At 59.0% G+C, this 15,096-nt stretch overlaps 2 protein-coding genes across 2 annotated transcripts in view; both read left to right on the forward strand.

Moving 5' to 3' along the window:
• Window positions 1-12,195, forward strand: part of SPIRE2 (spire type actin nucleation factor 2) — an 18,231-nt gene extending 6,036 nt beyond the window's left edge. Inside the window, exons 4-15 of the mRNA XM_025040794.1 lie at window positions 830-910; window positions 1,016-1,180; window positions 1,602-1,688; window positions 1,888-2,011; window positions 2,087-2,256; window positions 2,845-3,034; window positions 3,987-4,108; window positions 6,387-6,521; window positions 6,632-6,699; window positions 10,226-10,253; window positions 11,006-11,118; window positions 11,417-12,195. Of these exons, the coding sequence (XP_024896562.1) occupies window positions 830-910; window positions 1,016-1,180; window positions 1,602-1,688; window positions 1,888-2,011; window positions 2,087-2,256; window positions 2,845-3,034; window positions 3,987-4,108; window positions 6,387-6,521; window positions 6,632-6,699; window positions 10,226-10,253; window positions 11,006-11,118; window positions 11,417-11,639 (1,506 nt within the window). The 3' untranslated portion in view covers window positions 11,640-12,195. The remainder of the gene's footprint in view (window positions 1-829; window positions 911-1,015; window positions 1,181-1,601; window positions 1,689-1,887; window positions 2,012-2,086; window positions 2,257-2,844; window positions 3,035-3,986; window positions 4,109-6,386; window positions 6,522-6,631; window positions 6,700-10,225; window positions 10,254-11,005; window positions 11,119-11,416) is intronic.
• A 1,856-nt stretch (window positions 12,196-14,051) lies between these two features.
• The window catches only part of TCF25 (transcription factor 25), an 18,591-nt gene continuing 17,546 nt past the window's right edge, over window positions 14,052-15,096 (forward strand). Inside the window, 1 exon segment of the mRNA XM_006923430.3 lies at window positions 14,052-15,004. Within this exon segment, the coding sequence (XP_006923492.1) occupies window positions 14,813-15,004 (192 nt within the window). The 5' untranslated portion in view covers window positions 14,052-14,812.

Consider the following 15,096-nt stretch of genomic DNA (forward strand, 5'->3'; position numbering starts at 1 on the left):
CCAACCCCAACCCACCCACCCATCCATCCTCCATCCACCTACCCACCCATCCTCCCTCCATCCATCCACCCATCCTCCATCCACCCACCCATCCTCCCTCCATCCATCCATCCATCAACCCTCCCTCCCTCCATCCATTATTATTCATCTGTCTTCCCATCCTCCATTTATCATTCATCTATTCATTCATTCAACCAACATTGGAGACCTAGCATGTGTCACACACTGTGCTAGGAGCCAGGAATACTAAGGTGAGGAAAAAACAATCAGAAAATGTGGTCGTGGCCTCATGGAGCAATAGTCCAGACAACAACTAAAGAAGCAGGTAGATGTGAAACAGCAGGTGGGGTCAAGTGCAGAGCAGTGGCCATGGGTGTTCTCGGGGGTGGGTGCGTGTGGCCCAGGAGAAGGGGCTGGGGCAGGCGTTCCTCGGGAAGCGCCCTGTGCGCAGAGGTCTGGAGAGCGCTCTGCGGGTGAGGGAGAGCAGCCTCCGTGCCTGCCCTGCCACCCTTGGGGTCCTGGCGCCCCGCCAGGGTGTGTGGGCCAGGTGAGGCGGCTGTGTGGGTGCCATGCTCACACCCCTGCCCTTGCCCAGGAGAGGCGGCCTGAGATGGCCGATGGGACAGCAGTGTCCCGTGTGGGTCCAAGGCTGGTGGTGTAGTTTCCCCAGGTGCCTTTCTGAGCCCCAAAGCCTTGGCCAAAGTGGCCCCTTGTCCCTGTTGTGGCTGCTGGAATCGCAGCCCATGTGGCAGGGGGTATTCGGATGGACGACGGGCAGGGTGCCCACATCCCTCAGCTGCCATTTCGCCACCTTCTCCTGGACTGACAGATGCTGCAGAAGCTTCGGGAGGACGAGCCGCAGGCGGAGCAGCCCCAGGCGGAGCTGGACAACCTGGGGCATGCGGACTGGGTAAGAGCAGCCCCAGCCCGGACGCGGGGAGCCCGTGCCTCCTGGGCCTGGGCTGGGCCTGGACCCCTCCCGGGGCTGAGGGCCATTTGCATCTTGTTGGGCTAGGCCCGCCTCTGGGTCCAGCTCATGCGGGAGCTCCGCCACGGGGTGAAGCTGAAGAAGGTGCAGGAGCAGGAGTTCAACCCGCTGCCCACCGAGTTCCAGCTGACTCCCTTCGAGATGCTCATGCAGGACATCCGTGCCAGGAACTACAAGCTGCGCAAGGTCATGGTGAGCTGGGCAGACGCCCCCGCCTCCCTCCCGCCACGGCTCTGCATCCCTGACCCGTGTGCTGGTCCAGCGGAGCCACATCCGGGCCACAGTGTGATGAGGGCAGGGAGGGGGCAGGCCGGGCGCCGAGGCCGTGGGGTGCCCCGTGAATGCTCGCGTAGCCCCGCGCTGGCATGGCCCTCAGAATGCTAAATGCGTAAGTTCGTTTTGTTCTTGTGATGACCTGCGAGGTGGGCGCCATCGGCCCCATTTCCACGTGGAGCATCTGAGAGTCAGGGCAGCTGCTGGTGGTGCCAGGCCCCGGGGGCCACACTGGGCAGCCTCTGAAAGGGAGGCTGGCGTGACGGCCAGGCTGAGGGGCCCTGTGGCCCCAGCGGACGTCCATGGGGTCTTAGGCTCTGCCTCCCCACCCTCCTCACAGGTGGATGGGGACATCCCTCCTAGGGTGAAGAAGGATGCCCATGAGCTCATCCTGGACTTTATCCGCTCCCGGCCCCCCCTGAAGCAGGTACTGCTCCATGTCTCCCCCTTCCCGCTCCCCCGAAAGGGCAGCCCAGCGGTTCTGCTGGGGGAGCTGCCGGGGCTCTGTCCTGGGCTGGACTCCCATCTGCTCCCTGCTCCCAGCTCCTGGTGGCCTCAGACAGGGCTCCTCCCTGCTGCGGTGGGCCGGGTCTGGCGCCCCCTACCGTGCTGCCGCGCCCCTGCAGGTCTCCGAGCGGAGGCTCCGCCCCGTACCCCAGAAGCAGAGGACCCTGCACGAGAAGATCTTGGAGGAGATCAAGCAGGAGCGGAGGCTGCGCCCAGTGGGGGCCGAACGCTGGGGCGGCCGGGGTGAGCGAGTGACGCCCTCCCTCGCCCGTCCCCCCTCAGTTCCCGGCGCCCCCCTCACCTCCTTGCCTCTCCCAGAGTTCGGCTCTCTGCCCTGCATCCTCAACGCCTGCTCTGGGGACGTCAAGTCCACTTCCTGCATCAACCTGTCCACCACGGATGCGGGCAGCGGCGCCCCACGCCCGCGGCCCCGGGTCCTGCTCAAAGCGCCCACCTTGGCAGAGATGGAGGAGATGAACACGTCTGAGGTCAGAGCCCACAGGAGAGGCCGGGGGTCGGGGACGAGGACGGGAGAAACAGCTGCGTGGGGCCCACTGCACGGGCCTCCGGTGGTGCCGGCCTGTGAAGCCGGTGGCCTGCTATGGGGCTGGGTCTGCCCTGGGGGCGAGCATGGGGGCTCCAGGACCCCCCCCCTCCTCCCCGTCCCCGGGGCTCCGAGCCCTGTGCCCCTAGCACGGGAAAGGCTGAAATGGAGCTGTCGGGCTTCCTGGGGCTGGGAGCGGGCGCCCCCTGGTGGGCGTGGAAAGCTCCGGTCCCAGCGCGGCCTCCGCCTTGTCCTGGCTGCCCTCTGAGCCGGGGGCACCAGGGCGGTGGCCGTCTCAGGGGGCTCCGCCTGACACCAGACCTGTCCTCCCTGTACTGCCTGGAGGCTGCAGGGAAGGCTTTGGTTTGGTGGTGGGGCACTTGCCTTCCACTGTCCAGAGGACCGGCTGGGCAGTGGGTAGAGGATGGCCCGGTGGCCTCCGTGGACCCAGCAGCACTGCGTGTCCTGCGCCTTGGCCCGGGAATGGGCAGGCAGAGTGGTTAGGGTCGGGCTGGGTCTGGTGTGTCCGCAGGAGGAAGAGTCCCCGTGCGGGGAGGTGACACTGAAGCGGGACCGCTCTTTCTCAGAGCACGACCTTGACCAGCTCCGGAGCGAAGCGCTTGCAGGCCTGCAGCCGGCCACTCAGCCCCCCGGAGGCTCGGAGCCACGTCGGGTCCGTGCGGGCAGCATGCACGCCTGGAGGCCCTGCGCCCAGGAGCCGGGCAAGTGCTGCCTCACCCCGTCTTCCTTGCCGCTGTCCTGTGGGCGCAGAGCCCCTTGCCTTCCCGAGCAGGCAGCACCCAGAGGGTACAGAGCTCGTCCTGCACAAGGGTGCCTAACGTTCAGGCCCAGACGGCCCTCGTCACCTCGGGCAGGCACACCCCACTTCTCCAACTTGAAAGTGTCTTTACTAGACTCGTAGTCCATATTTACTGTAAACATTTTTTAAAACTGTTCAGAAATTCCCACAATCCTCTTATAGAGATAATCACTGTTAACATGCTGGTATATAGCAGCAAGCTGGGTGGGTGGGTAGATGGACAGGTGGCAGTTGGAGGATGGGAGACAGATGGACAGATGGACAGATGGATGACCGACGGAGCCTTCTAGTTTTTCTTCGTTTGTTTCTGTCCATGGAGATGCGTCCATTCCACTCCAGGCCCCCTGCCTGGTGGTCCAGGGGGTGGGCTCTGGGGCTGCACTGCTTGAGGTCCAGTGTAGGCTGCGCCCCTCACCGGTCCTGTGACTCGTATCCTGTTGGAGCCTCACTCTCCTGACCCGTCGAGCAGGACGGAGCGCCGTGCACACAGCAGTTAGTTCTCCGGTGTAAAGTGCAGGGCGTGGGGCCAGCAGAGCAGGAAGGTCCCACGTGGCCGGCACCGCCTGTGGTTTGCTTGGCCTGCACTGCAGCCGCCGTGGGGCTCCCGCTGTTGGCTCGTTTGTGGGCCTCAGACCCCTTCAGGGGTCCCTAAGGCTTGCTGCACTGCATTGGCCCCTGGCGTGGGTGACACGCTCTCCACGTGACCTCTGCCTGGTTAACCCACCCCCGGACACCATGAAACCCCCGCTGTCCCCGGCCGCCTGGCAGGCCGTCTCACCCGTCCCCCGGGCACCGCCCCCCACACTAGCATTCTGCCCGGTCGCCCTGACAAGGCCTCCGTGCTCTTCCTCCAGGCTTCTCCCCTGTGAGCGTCCAGTCCCAGCCTGACCCCAGCTCCTCCCAACATGGTGACTTGGGCTCAGCAGAAGACAGGCCAGAGGCCTCTGTGGCCCCAGACACCAGTCACCTGTGGCTGGTGAGTGAGGGAAGCATTGCCATCCAGGGTGGCTGGGGTGGGGGTGCCTCCTGAGCACACACTGTCACCCTCCTCAGTACCAGGCTCCACCCAGAGCCTTCAGTGGGGCGGCTGGGTCTGCGCTTGAGCCTCTGCGTCTGGGAGGCTGGTCTGTGCTGCCGCCTTCTGGGCCTTTTGGGCACTGCGGCCCCCGGGACAGAAGGACCTTGCTCAGAGGACACCTGTGTCTGATCTTCTCAGCCCCAGCTCTCTGGGCTTAGGCAGGGGACAGACCTGGGCGCCCTGGGCCTCCAAGGCTTCGTGATGTCATGAGAGAGCAGTTCCATCGGGTCGAGGCCTGGGCTCCGGTCTTGACTCTGCCACTGCACGGCTTACCCTCTCTGCCGTGAAACTGTCTGACTTGTGATTGTGTAGAGCTGACACTTGTTGGTACTTCGGGGCGCACTTGGAACTGAGTGCTGGTGTGGGACCATAGTGAGGGTGCCGGGGAGCCACTAGGCACCTTGCCGGCACGTGGAGAGCTGTCGGTGGCATGGTCTTTGTCGTCATTTCCTCAAAGTTTAATCAGGAAGCTCAAATGAGAGACGTTAAAATGCTCTGGGGAGGGTCAGTGCTGCGCAGACACGAGGCAGGTCGCTGCTGATCCCCAGCTACATGCAACGACTGCCTTTTGAGTGCTGTGCTTGTCATCACTGCTGCATGGACAATCGCCCCGAACTCAGCAGCTTAAAACAGCAAGCTGTTATCATCTCACGCTAAGGGTTCGGAACCCCGAGGTGGCTCAGCAGGGTGGCCCAGCTCAGTCTCCTCGAGGGGTTGCAGCTGGAGTGTCAGCCAGCGCTGCATTCTCATCTGGAGGCTCAGGGGGCTGCAGGGCCCTCCCAAGGTGGGACAGCTGTGGGCAGCGGTCTCCGCTCCGCCCCACGTGGACCCTCCATGGGCAGCCTGAGTGTCCTCACAATATGGTGGCTGGTCCCCCAGAGCACATGGCCAGGCAGAGGCCCCAGTGTCTTTACGACCAAGTCTCTGAAATGACACTGTCATTTTCATCTTAATCTGTTCATTAAAATTGAGTCACTAAGTCTATTCTCTGGGGACCACTTCTTGAAGAGAGATATATCGAGGAATGGGGGACATATTTTAAAGTGACAAGTCCCATGGTGTCAGTCTCAGGTTTTGAGAGGGCTTTCTGAGAGGTCTGGCTGTCAAACCTCGGCAGACCCCAGTGGCCTCGTCCCCACCCTGAGCACATGCTCAGGGCCCAGTCCCAGGAACAGGCTGCTGGCCCCTTTGCACCCAACATAAGATCTCTTGGCCAAGTTTGCTGTTAGTGTAGTATCTGTAGGGTCTAGAAGGTGTTGCTCAAATACAAACAGCATCACCAAGCCATTGGAAGTAGACATCAGAAGCCGGAGGACCTGATGCTTCAGGCCAGAGTGGAGAACTGTCCCCAGGGTCACACAGTAGGATGTACTCAGCAACCCTGCACAGGGTAATCCACGGAAAATCGGAAACAGGACTCCTGTCATCGTGGCATGCTCACACTGCCTCATCTCAGTCGCTCAGTTCCGCCTTGGTGCGGGGCACGGCGCTGACGGACCTCCACATTCCCTCGATGGGGCCGAAGGGCAGCCGCACTTTGCTGAGGAGGAGCTGAGGCTTCAAGAAGCCACGTTCTAAGCTGGGCTCTAAGGGACAGGAATTGTACTCACCGTGATGGCCCAAAGGGTGGGTGGTGACAAGTCGGACACGTGCTACCTGCAGGCGGGCACACTCAGCCCCCTGAGCGGTGAGCACTGAGTGAGGCAGGTACAGGAGGGTCCCAGGGCCCTCAGCTGCCGGGGAGGAGGTTCTTGGAGGAGGGGCGCTGGACCTGGGGACCCTGTTTGGTTCTGGTTGGCTGAGGTGTGTGTGTGCAGGTGGGGGACAAGGCAGGAGGCGGACATGCAGGTCTGGGAGCACTGTAAACAGGGTGAGCCGAAGGCTCGCGTGAACAGTGTGGTTGTCCAGGGGCCAAGGCCGGCCGAACAGCTGGGCAGGGCGAGGCCATGGAGTTTTGCCCACAGCAGCAAGACCCCTCACAGAGGCCGTGGGGCTCGTGGGGCCCCAGGCGTGGTGAGGTGAGGGCCAGGGCATTTTAGGAAGCGCTGGGCCTAGGTAGACTGAGGCCAGGCAGAAGGCGTGGTCGTCGGGTGGGGGGAGGGGCTCGTGGAGAGGCTCCCGGAAGGCCTTGCACCTGAGCTTGGAATGGGCACCAACCCCTGGACACTCCCGCCAGGAGTTCAGCCACCCCGTGGAGAGCCTTGCTCTGACGGTGGAGGAGGTGATGGACGTGCGCCGGGTGCTGGTGAAGGCCGAGATGGAGAAGTTTCTGCAGAACAAGGAGCTCTTCAATAGCCTGAAGAAGGGGAAGGTGAGGTGGCCCGGCCCCGGCCTGCCCTCTGCGCGGGAGTCCGGCTGCGGGCGGGGCTGGGCCTGGCGAGGTGCGGACAAGTCTGGCCTCTAGCAAGGCCTTTCTTACAGATCTGCTGCTGCTGCCGGACCAAGTTCCCGCTGTTCTCCTGGCCGCCGACCTGTCTCTTCTGCAAGAGGTGAGCCTTCTGCAAACAGCTTGGCTGTCAATTAAGGGAAGGACGAGGTAAGGAGCCTCTAGGACAGCACTGTCCAGCAGAACCTCCTGTCATATCATGCATCATGGCTCATGCAACTAAGGAACAGAATTTTTAATTTAATGTAATTTAATTTAATAATTTAATTTTAATAGCTAAGGGGCTCCTACTTTCAGCCAAGGTGGGGTAACAGGCACCTTCCACCTGAAATAACCAAAAAAAAATGAGAATAAAAACAAAAGGCAACAAGCATGGAACAATGCCTTTGAGGACAGTGGACATCAGGCGACAAATGGCAGGAAGGTGGGTGAGCCCTGAGGCTGCCTCCAGGCATGAGCTGAGGGCCCAGGGAGACCAGGGCAGCTGGAGCCCATGCAGACTTCCAGAGAGAGCCTCAGAGACGTGCTGTGGGTCCCCCGAGAGTTCAGCGGGGTATCGGTCAGCATGTACCTGCAAGCAAAGTACTGAAAGCCGGAAAAATCACCCTGAAGCAGGGACTGGCAGATGCCATGGGCCACAAATGGCTCATTGCCTGTTTTATGGGGACACAGACCCACCTATTTATTTATGTCATTCATTTTGCCACACCTAAAGCATTTACCAAATCACCCTTTACAGAAAAAATTTACTGACGCTGTCCTAAAGGTTCAAAGGAATAGTGACAGGGATGGTATCTGCTCCCACCAGCCACAGTGGGAATGTAACTCATGGCTACTGAGTGGAAGACACAGAACATCTTGCCTCACTAGTGGGGAGTAAGTATGTAACCTGAGCATCGCTCCAGACCTAACAAATCACAAAAGCAAGACCTGAAACGACCGAACTGTTCCCGAGCATGTTAACTGCTTCCCAGAACAGAGCTCAAGAACAGGAATAAAAATATCCAGCACCCAGCAAGATAACAGCAGGCACATCGAGAAGCAGGAAGACATGACCCACGATGAGGAACTCGGTCAAAATCAGCCAGAACTGAAGCAGATGTGAGAATTAGCAGATGAGGACAGTGAAAGCTTTGGACTGCATATGTTCAGAAAGTTCTGAGAGACATGGAAGATACAAAGAAGACACAGATCAGACTTCTAGACATGAACACTGGAGTGTTTGGGATGACATTTACTCCGGGTGATATTAATGGCAGGTTAGACATCCAGAACACTATGCAGAAGAAAAGGTCAGTGAACTCTAAGACGTAGCGATAGAAACTATACAAATACCAAGAAAAGACAGAATTCTAAAAATGAAAAAGGTGTCGTGAGCTATGGGATAATGTCAAGAAACCTTATTTTTAAGATCTCCAAAGGAGAAGCGGTGCACAAAGAACGCATTTAAAGAAATAAGCTAGAAAAGTTTCAAAATTTGATGAGAAATATAAACCCACAAGTAACTCAATGAGTCCCAAGTAAAAAGAAACATGAATAAAATCACACCAAGGCACATATTAATCAAAATCAGTGATAAAGAAAAATTCTTAAAATCGGCCAGTACACAAAGACATGATATGTGCAGAGGACAGACAGAGGTGACTGCAGACTTTTCATCAAAAGGAGGCAAGCAGGAAGACAGTGGAACATCCCCCAAGCGCTGAAAGAATTCATATCCAGCAAGAATATGTTTCAGAAACAGAGACACAACTAAAAACATTTCCAGAAATACAAAAGCCAAAAGAATTCTTCGCCAGCAGACTCACATTACCACAAAGGTTAAACAAGCTCCTTCACATAGAAGGAAAGTGACACCACGTGGGAATCTGAATCCACACAAAGGACTGAAGAGTGACAGAAGCAGCAACTATTTAGACAAACATGACGTTATTTTCTTATAACTCTTTAAAAGGTAAACCAACAACTAGCACCCAACAACAACAAAAAATTCAGTGTCTGGCATCCAAAGATTACCAAGCTTGTAAAAAAATTTAATAACAACGTATGTTGAGGCTTAGAACATATCTGTAAATAAAAAGTTATCGTAACGACAGCATCAAGGCCAGGGAGGGGGGACATCAGAAATGTACAATTGCGAGTTTCTTATCCTCTGCACGAAGTGGTAAATATTACTCGAAGGTAGACTGCGATAGGCTAAAGACACATACTGTAAGCCCAAAAGCAACCACTAAAATAACAAAATGGAGGACTAGCTTATAAGTGAATGAAGAAGGTAAAATGAAATCATACGCTACTTCATTCATACAGAAGTCAGAAAAAGGAAAAGGGAACGAGAACAAGTAGGACCACAAGAAAACAAACAGCAAGATGACAGACTTACACCCAACGGTTTCAATAATCGCATTAACTATAAATGGTCTGAACAACATAGTTAAAAGGCAGAGTTTCCAAGACTGATCCTGGAAAGCAAGATGATCTGCTACCTACAAGGCATGTACTTTAACTAAAAAGACACCACCCGGTTAACAGGAGGGTGGAGGAAGATGACACCGTGCCGACACCACGTAAAGAGAGCTCGAGTCGCTACGTTCACGTCACAGGAAGCAGATGGCGAGCAGAGGCTGTTACCAGAGGAGACGGGGGAAACACCGAGCCTGATAACAGAGATTCAAACCTACGGAGTGAAAACAGATGAGGCTGCAGGGGAAACAGGGAAATCCGCAATGACAACGAGAGATTTCAATACTCTTTTCTCAACAATTGATAAAACTCGTAGACAGGAAAAAAGCTAAGGATGTGGAAGATCTGAACCACACTATCGACCATCTTGATCTAATTGACATTTATACATGGAAGAAACAGCAGCAGAATACACAGACATTCACCAAAATATTCCATATTCTGGGTCAAAAAACAAGTCTCAAAAATGTAAACGGACTCAAGTCACACAAAGTCTGTTCCCTGATCACAGTGCAATAAAATTAACTCAGAGGTTTGTTGATGACAGATTAATCGTGGGACATCCATGCAAGAGAACATGGCCCTTGTTTTAGGAAATGAACTTGGACAACGTGTATTAATGTGGAGAAGAGCTCTTGGTGCATTTTGCTTATTTTTATTTTAAACGCGCGCTTTTGTTAGTATGCGCTTCCATCGGGAGCGTGAAGGCTGCATCGCTAGCAGCTGCATCAGGGTGGGCTTTAGGGGAGCAGGGCATCTTTGTCTAAGTCACAGTTATATTGTTCGGATTTTTACAAGAAGGTATTTACTTTTGAAACCAGGTGTGGGGAATAAAAAAATGTGCATTGCTGCTCAAAGCTGAGCCCCTCGACCAGGGCCCCTCTGGCTAGATGGCACTCTTTGGTGGGAAGTGGGCACACCCCAGCATGGAGGCCAGGGGACATCCTGCGAAGGAGCCAGGACGGTCAGAAGCGGACCAGATGTAGAACTGAGTGAAGGAAAAGTGAGATTCTAGAGTAAGATGGAAGCGAAATGCCGAAGTAGCCAGGAGCCAGCGCAGGGCAGGGACCGGCTGGCCTGGCAGGTGTGCTGGGGACACGGAGGCCACAGGCAGCTGTCTCCGTGGCCTCGTCACAGCTGACGCTCCTCCCTTTTTTCCCTTCCAGAGCCGTCTGCACTTCCTGTAGCATAAAGGTGAGGATCACTTGGCGTCTGAGTGAGGCCCCCAGGCGTCTCAGGTGCCCTACTGCCTGATGGCTTGTCCAGGAGTGGCAGGTGGCAGGGTGGCACGGGGCTCTGCCGCCTCCTGTGAGACCACCCCACCCTCACTAGTCACCTGTCAGTCACCTCCTCCCTCTGGGCAGGATCCCTTCCTACACATCACGAGGTTGTGCAGGTTTTAGCCCCTTGTAGGTGGCCTTCCTTAGCATTCCTTATCGGGACGGTTCCAAGAAACCCCTCCGGTCCCCTCTACAAGTCCCACCCCCCACGCCACGACATCCCAGAGAGGCCTTTAGAGCAGTGTGGGTGTCTGCGTACCCACACATACACTGAGATAAGTGGCTCATGACGGTTAGACGTGTGTCACCCCATTGTGCCTCAGCCCAGAAACCAGAATCTGCTTTAGAGGGACTTCCGGCACCCCTGTTTTCAAACCCTTCGCAGCCTGTCACTGGGCGGGGGACGGATCTACCCCTCTCCCCCGTCAGCGGCGAGCCTCCCGCACGTGTCTAGGTGCTGCCAGGAGGCCTCCGGGAGTGGCTGCGGGGAAGGAGGCACACGCACTCAGACCGGGCACACAGGGCGTCCGGGGAGCCCTCAGGGGCAGAGGGTGGCCTCCAGGCTTGCCCCTGCTGCCACACGACCCAGGGCAGGCGTGGTCCCCGGGGGTGCATGCCTGGACTGTGTCTGTGGGTGTCTGTGTCCACGTGTCCTCTGTATTGTAGATGAAGATGCCTTCTAAGAAGCTTGCACACATACCTGTCTACACGCTGGGCTTTGAGAGTCCGCAGAGGACGTCAACCGCCAGAAGCGTGCCAGCACGGAGAGGTGGCTTCCAGTGCGTCCCCGTGCTCTCTGCTGGCGTGTGCAGGGGCGGCTCAGTGGCTGGGACGCCCCCAGGAAACAAATCCAACGCAGTTTTGAGGCACAGCAACCTGGGGGGCCCTGGGGACTGAGCAGTATGAGACGGAAAGCGAGCGGGTGGCCGGGGCCCAGGCCCGGGGTCCCTCTCCAGGAACAGCTGGCGCCAGGTGCATTTTGTCCAGCACGTTCACTCCAAAGCCTGGACGCCTGATGCAGGGTGGGGGAGTGGACGGGGGCGGAGGGCGCCCCCTGACGGCCCTTCCCCCCCTCAGGTCCCTGCAGGGGCCGCCGTGGCGCGGCGTGGAGGAGGAGTTCCCGCACATGTACGCCCACGGCCGCATGCTGAAAGACGTCTGCAGTGACTGCACCAGCTTCGTGGCCGACGTTGTGTGCTCCAGCCGCAGGAGTGTGGACGCCCTCAATGCCACCCCTCGGCGGGCCCGCCAGACCCAGTCCCTCTACGTCCCCAACACCTGGACTCTCGACTTCAAGTGACAGCCCTCGGGAGCCGGGCCAGGCCTGACGCGGGCGGGGAGCTCACGGTCCAGGCACAGCGGCGCTGCCGGCCACCCTCCTGAGTGCGCATGAACACGCACAGCCGCGGACATGTTTATGGGACGTACACACAGCCTACATATTTATATACGAGTTCCCGGCCCGAGTCCCCCCGGGGTCAGGCTGACTTCCAGGACTCTCCCTGGGGAGGCTGTTTCCTCTCAGGATCCTCGGTGGGGGGTGGGGGGGTGGAACAGGACAGGAAGGAAAGCAGGTGGGAGGCAGAGCAGAGGAGGTGGGCTCGGGAGGCCCTGCCCTGGTGTTTGGGTGCACGTCCAGGCGGGGATGAGGTGCCTCGGTCCCCGGGGACTGCCTGAGTGGGCTGACAGTCTCCCAGGCAGGTATTGCACAGCCATCCCCTTGGAGGTCTGAGGCCACGCCCACTCCCTGCCCGACGTTCGCGCCCTTCAATGCTTTCGGTCCGGTACCGGGAGGAGCCCTGTAAAAGTGTATTCACAGCCACTCTTGGCCTAATAAAGGGGCTCTCCGTCTCCCGCCTGAGGTGTGAACCAAGGACCCCTGGCCACAGCAGAGGGTGTGTCCTGCAAGGGCGGAGCTGGGCTCGGAGGGGCCTCCTGCACCTTGGTGCACGGTCAGGGTGCCTACCGTGGGACCCAGGTCACTGCCACCCCCTCCGCCCAACTTCGCGGTCTGGCTACAGAGTTGCAGTGGAACACCTGCCAGCTTGGGGGACCCTCTGTTCCCCAGGCAGACAGCTGCCGTGGGGCTTGCAGGTGGGGCAGCTCCACCTGGTCTTCAGGAGCACAGGGGGCCCTGCCTGCCCACGTGTACCAGGAAGTGGCTTTTGTGTCACCCATCCTGCGGAGGAGGAAACAGATTCAAAGTGTCAAAGGAATTTGGCTAAAGATGTACACAGTTTTACCTGGGGCCTCAACCTAGGCCTACTGGACACCAGGCTCTAATGCCTGCCACATAGACATGTGCCCGGAGGCGGCCTGAGGCCCAGGACCGGGGAGAAAACACCAGCTGAGGCCAGGAAACCCAGCATGGCTCGGGGCAGCCAGTGAAAACGGCCAGGCGCCAGCACGAGTCTGAGCACTGCACGGGCCGCGGGCAGAACTGTTCCTGGCTACAAGCCAGGGCGGGCGCGGGGAGGGTGTGGGTCCCTCCCAGTCGGAGCCAGCAGCGAGAAAGTGACCGTCCCTGTGGCACCTCCACGAGCCCCGGGAGGGAGTGCCACCCTCGCCGTTCTAATTCTGAGGGAGAGGAAAGGGGCAGGCAGCACACGCAGGCCCACACTCCCAACGGGGGGGACCCCTGGGAAAGCCCCTGTGAAAATAACCCACACCCATCCGGGACAGCTGGGCTGAGCTGAGGGGCGCCCACACAAAGCTCAAAGCCTCGGTAGGCGACTGGCTCCTCCGTCTCGTTGCTGTCCTTGGTGCTGCCGGGCCCGCCGCCTGAGCCCTGGAGGTACATTGGCAGAGCGGTCAGCCCACCGAACCAGGCCCTGCGTCTGCCTCGCCTAATGTGGATCTTGACGAACGAAGGTCACTAACAACTTTACAGTCAAACTCCTAGGGGTACGGGGAGAGACTCAAGTTGAGTTGCCTGTTCAGGGAAGGTGGCACTCAAGTCGGGCCTGATGCCGCCTCCCTCAGTGTCACACGGCTGCTGTCTTGTGAAGGGCAAAGCAGAAAGCAGCTCCAGGCTGAGGCTCTCCAAGTTCCCGACCGCAGGCAAGGCAATAAGCCTGCATAAACTGGTCACGCCACTGGACCAGGAGTGACAATAAAATCTGTTTACCAAGCATGGTCCCAAACAATCAGAAGGGACAGGAGGATGTTGGCCTGGAGGTCCCGCCTGTGCTGGGCGGAACCCTTCAGTGGCTGGACTGCAGGAAAGGGGGTTTCTAGGGGATTTTAGGGGAGTGGCTGGGGTTGGGACACATGGGGAGCCTGAGGCAGCAGCTATGTGCCCGCCTGTGTGAAGTATCTCATGGTCCTGGTTGCCAATACGGGCTGACAGACCAGTCACGCGTGCAATCGGGCACGTGCGCGCACGCACAGGCACGAACTTATAGGAACTGTGGAACCGCTGACAGGAAGGCAAACCCGATTCCACCTGGGCCGGTCACTGATTCCCAGCTTCCTTGCCTGTGAAAGGGGGCGGGGGTACCTACGCCGCAGGACGGGGTAAGAATTTAGTAGGGTGCTTGGCCTGGCTCCATGGAGACAGCCATCCCCACGTTTAAGGCTGCCCTCTCCTCTCCTGTCGCGGAGGGAGGGGGCCTTACCCCATGCCAGGTCATCTTGCTGTCGCATCTGGACCCGCGCAGTGCGGTTCTCAGTCCTGCCTGCGCATTTTAATCCCCGAAGAGATTTTTAAAATCCGACGCCCACCTCGGAGTCTCCAGGGCTAGAGCCTTTGTCTTTATTGAAAACACCTCCCAGGAGGCTGGGCTGCACGGCAGAGTGCCATACTTAGTCGCACAGGCATCCCCCGGGGCGCGTTAATGACGGACGGCCCCTAAGGTTCGGTGTCCGTCGCCGGAATCCCGAGGTGGGGGTTGTCCAGGACGCCGCAGCTTTGGGATGTGCTTATTTATAATGAGGTAGCTGACTCGCCTGCAGCAGTGGAGACAGACTGGGGAGTCACAGGCGGGGCGTGCAGAGCGGGGACTAGGGCCCTCCAGGTCCCTCCCGCTGTCACCTGCGCGCTGTCACCTGCGCACCGCCACCCGGAACGCCCCGCAGCCGTGCGCCCACCTGCGCGCACCGCACCCTCACCTGGCCCCACCTGCATGTTCCTCCGCCCCGCCGGCCCGAACTCGAACAGGGTCTCGGTCCCGGGTGTAGGAAGCTCGGAGCCGGTGCGCCCCTCTCCCCCGACCCAGCGCGACGTGTCGCGGACACGCCTCCTGAAGACTCGGAGACACCTGACGTGGTGGCACCCAACTCGCGCGAGAGCTCGTCCGGACACGCCCGCCCTCCTCTGATGCCACCGCTGACGGGGAGGAAGTCGCGGACCGCCGCAGCGCGCAGACGCGACACGCCAGCCTCGCGCCAGCGCGCCCTAAGTGCGCAGGCGCGCCGCCCGCTGTCTTTTCTGCTCTTCTCCCAGTCCCCAGACGTCACTGGCCGTTGGGTCCTATGTCGCGACGGGCCCTCCGGAGGCTGAGAGGGGAACAGCGCGGCCAGGAGCCCCTCGGGCCCGGCGCCCTGCAGTTTGTCCTCCGTGATGACGATGATGCGGAAGAAGAAGGACCAAAGCGGGGTCCAGGTGGCCGGCGTCCCCAGGGCGCAGGGAAGGAGGGCGTCCGTGTCAACAATCGGTTCGAGCTGGTGAGGAGAGGGGCTGCCTGGGCTGGGGCGGCGTGCGAGGTGGGTCTGCGCGGGGCGAGGCCGTGACGTCACGGGGCGGGGCGGCAGGGGCG

Source organism: Pteropus alecto, unplaced genomic scaffold, assembly GCF_000325575.1.
Source record: "Pteropus alecto unplaced genomic scaffold, ASM32557v1 scaffold89, whole genome shotgun sequence".
Classification (NCBI taxonomy): domain Eukaryota; kingdom Metazoa; phylum Chordata; class Mammalia; order Chiroptera; family Pteropodidae; genus Pteropus; species Pteropus alecto.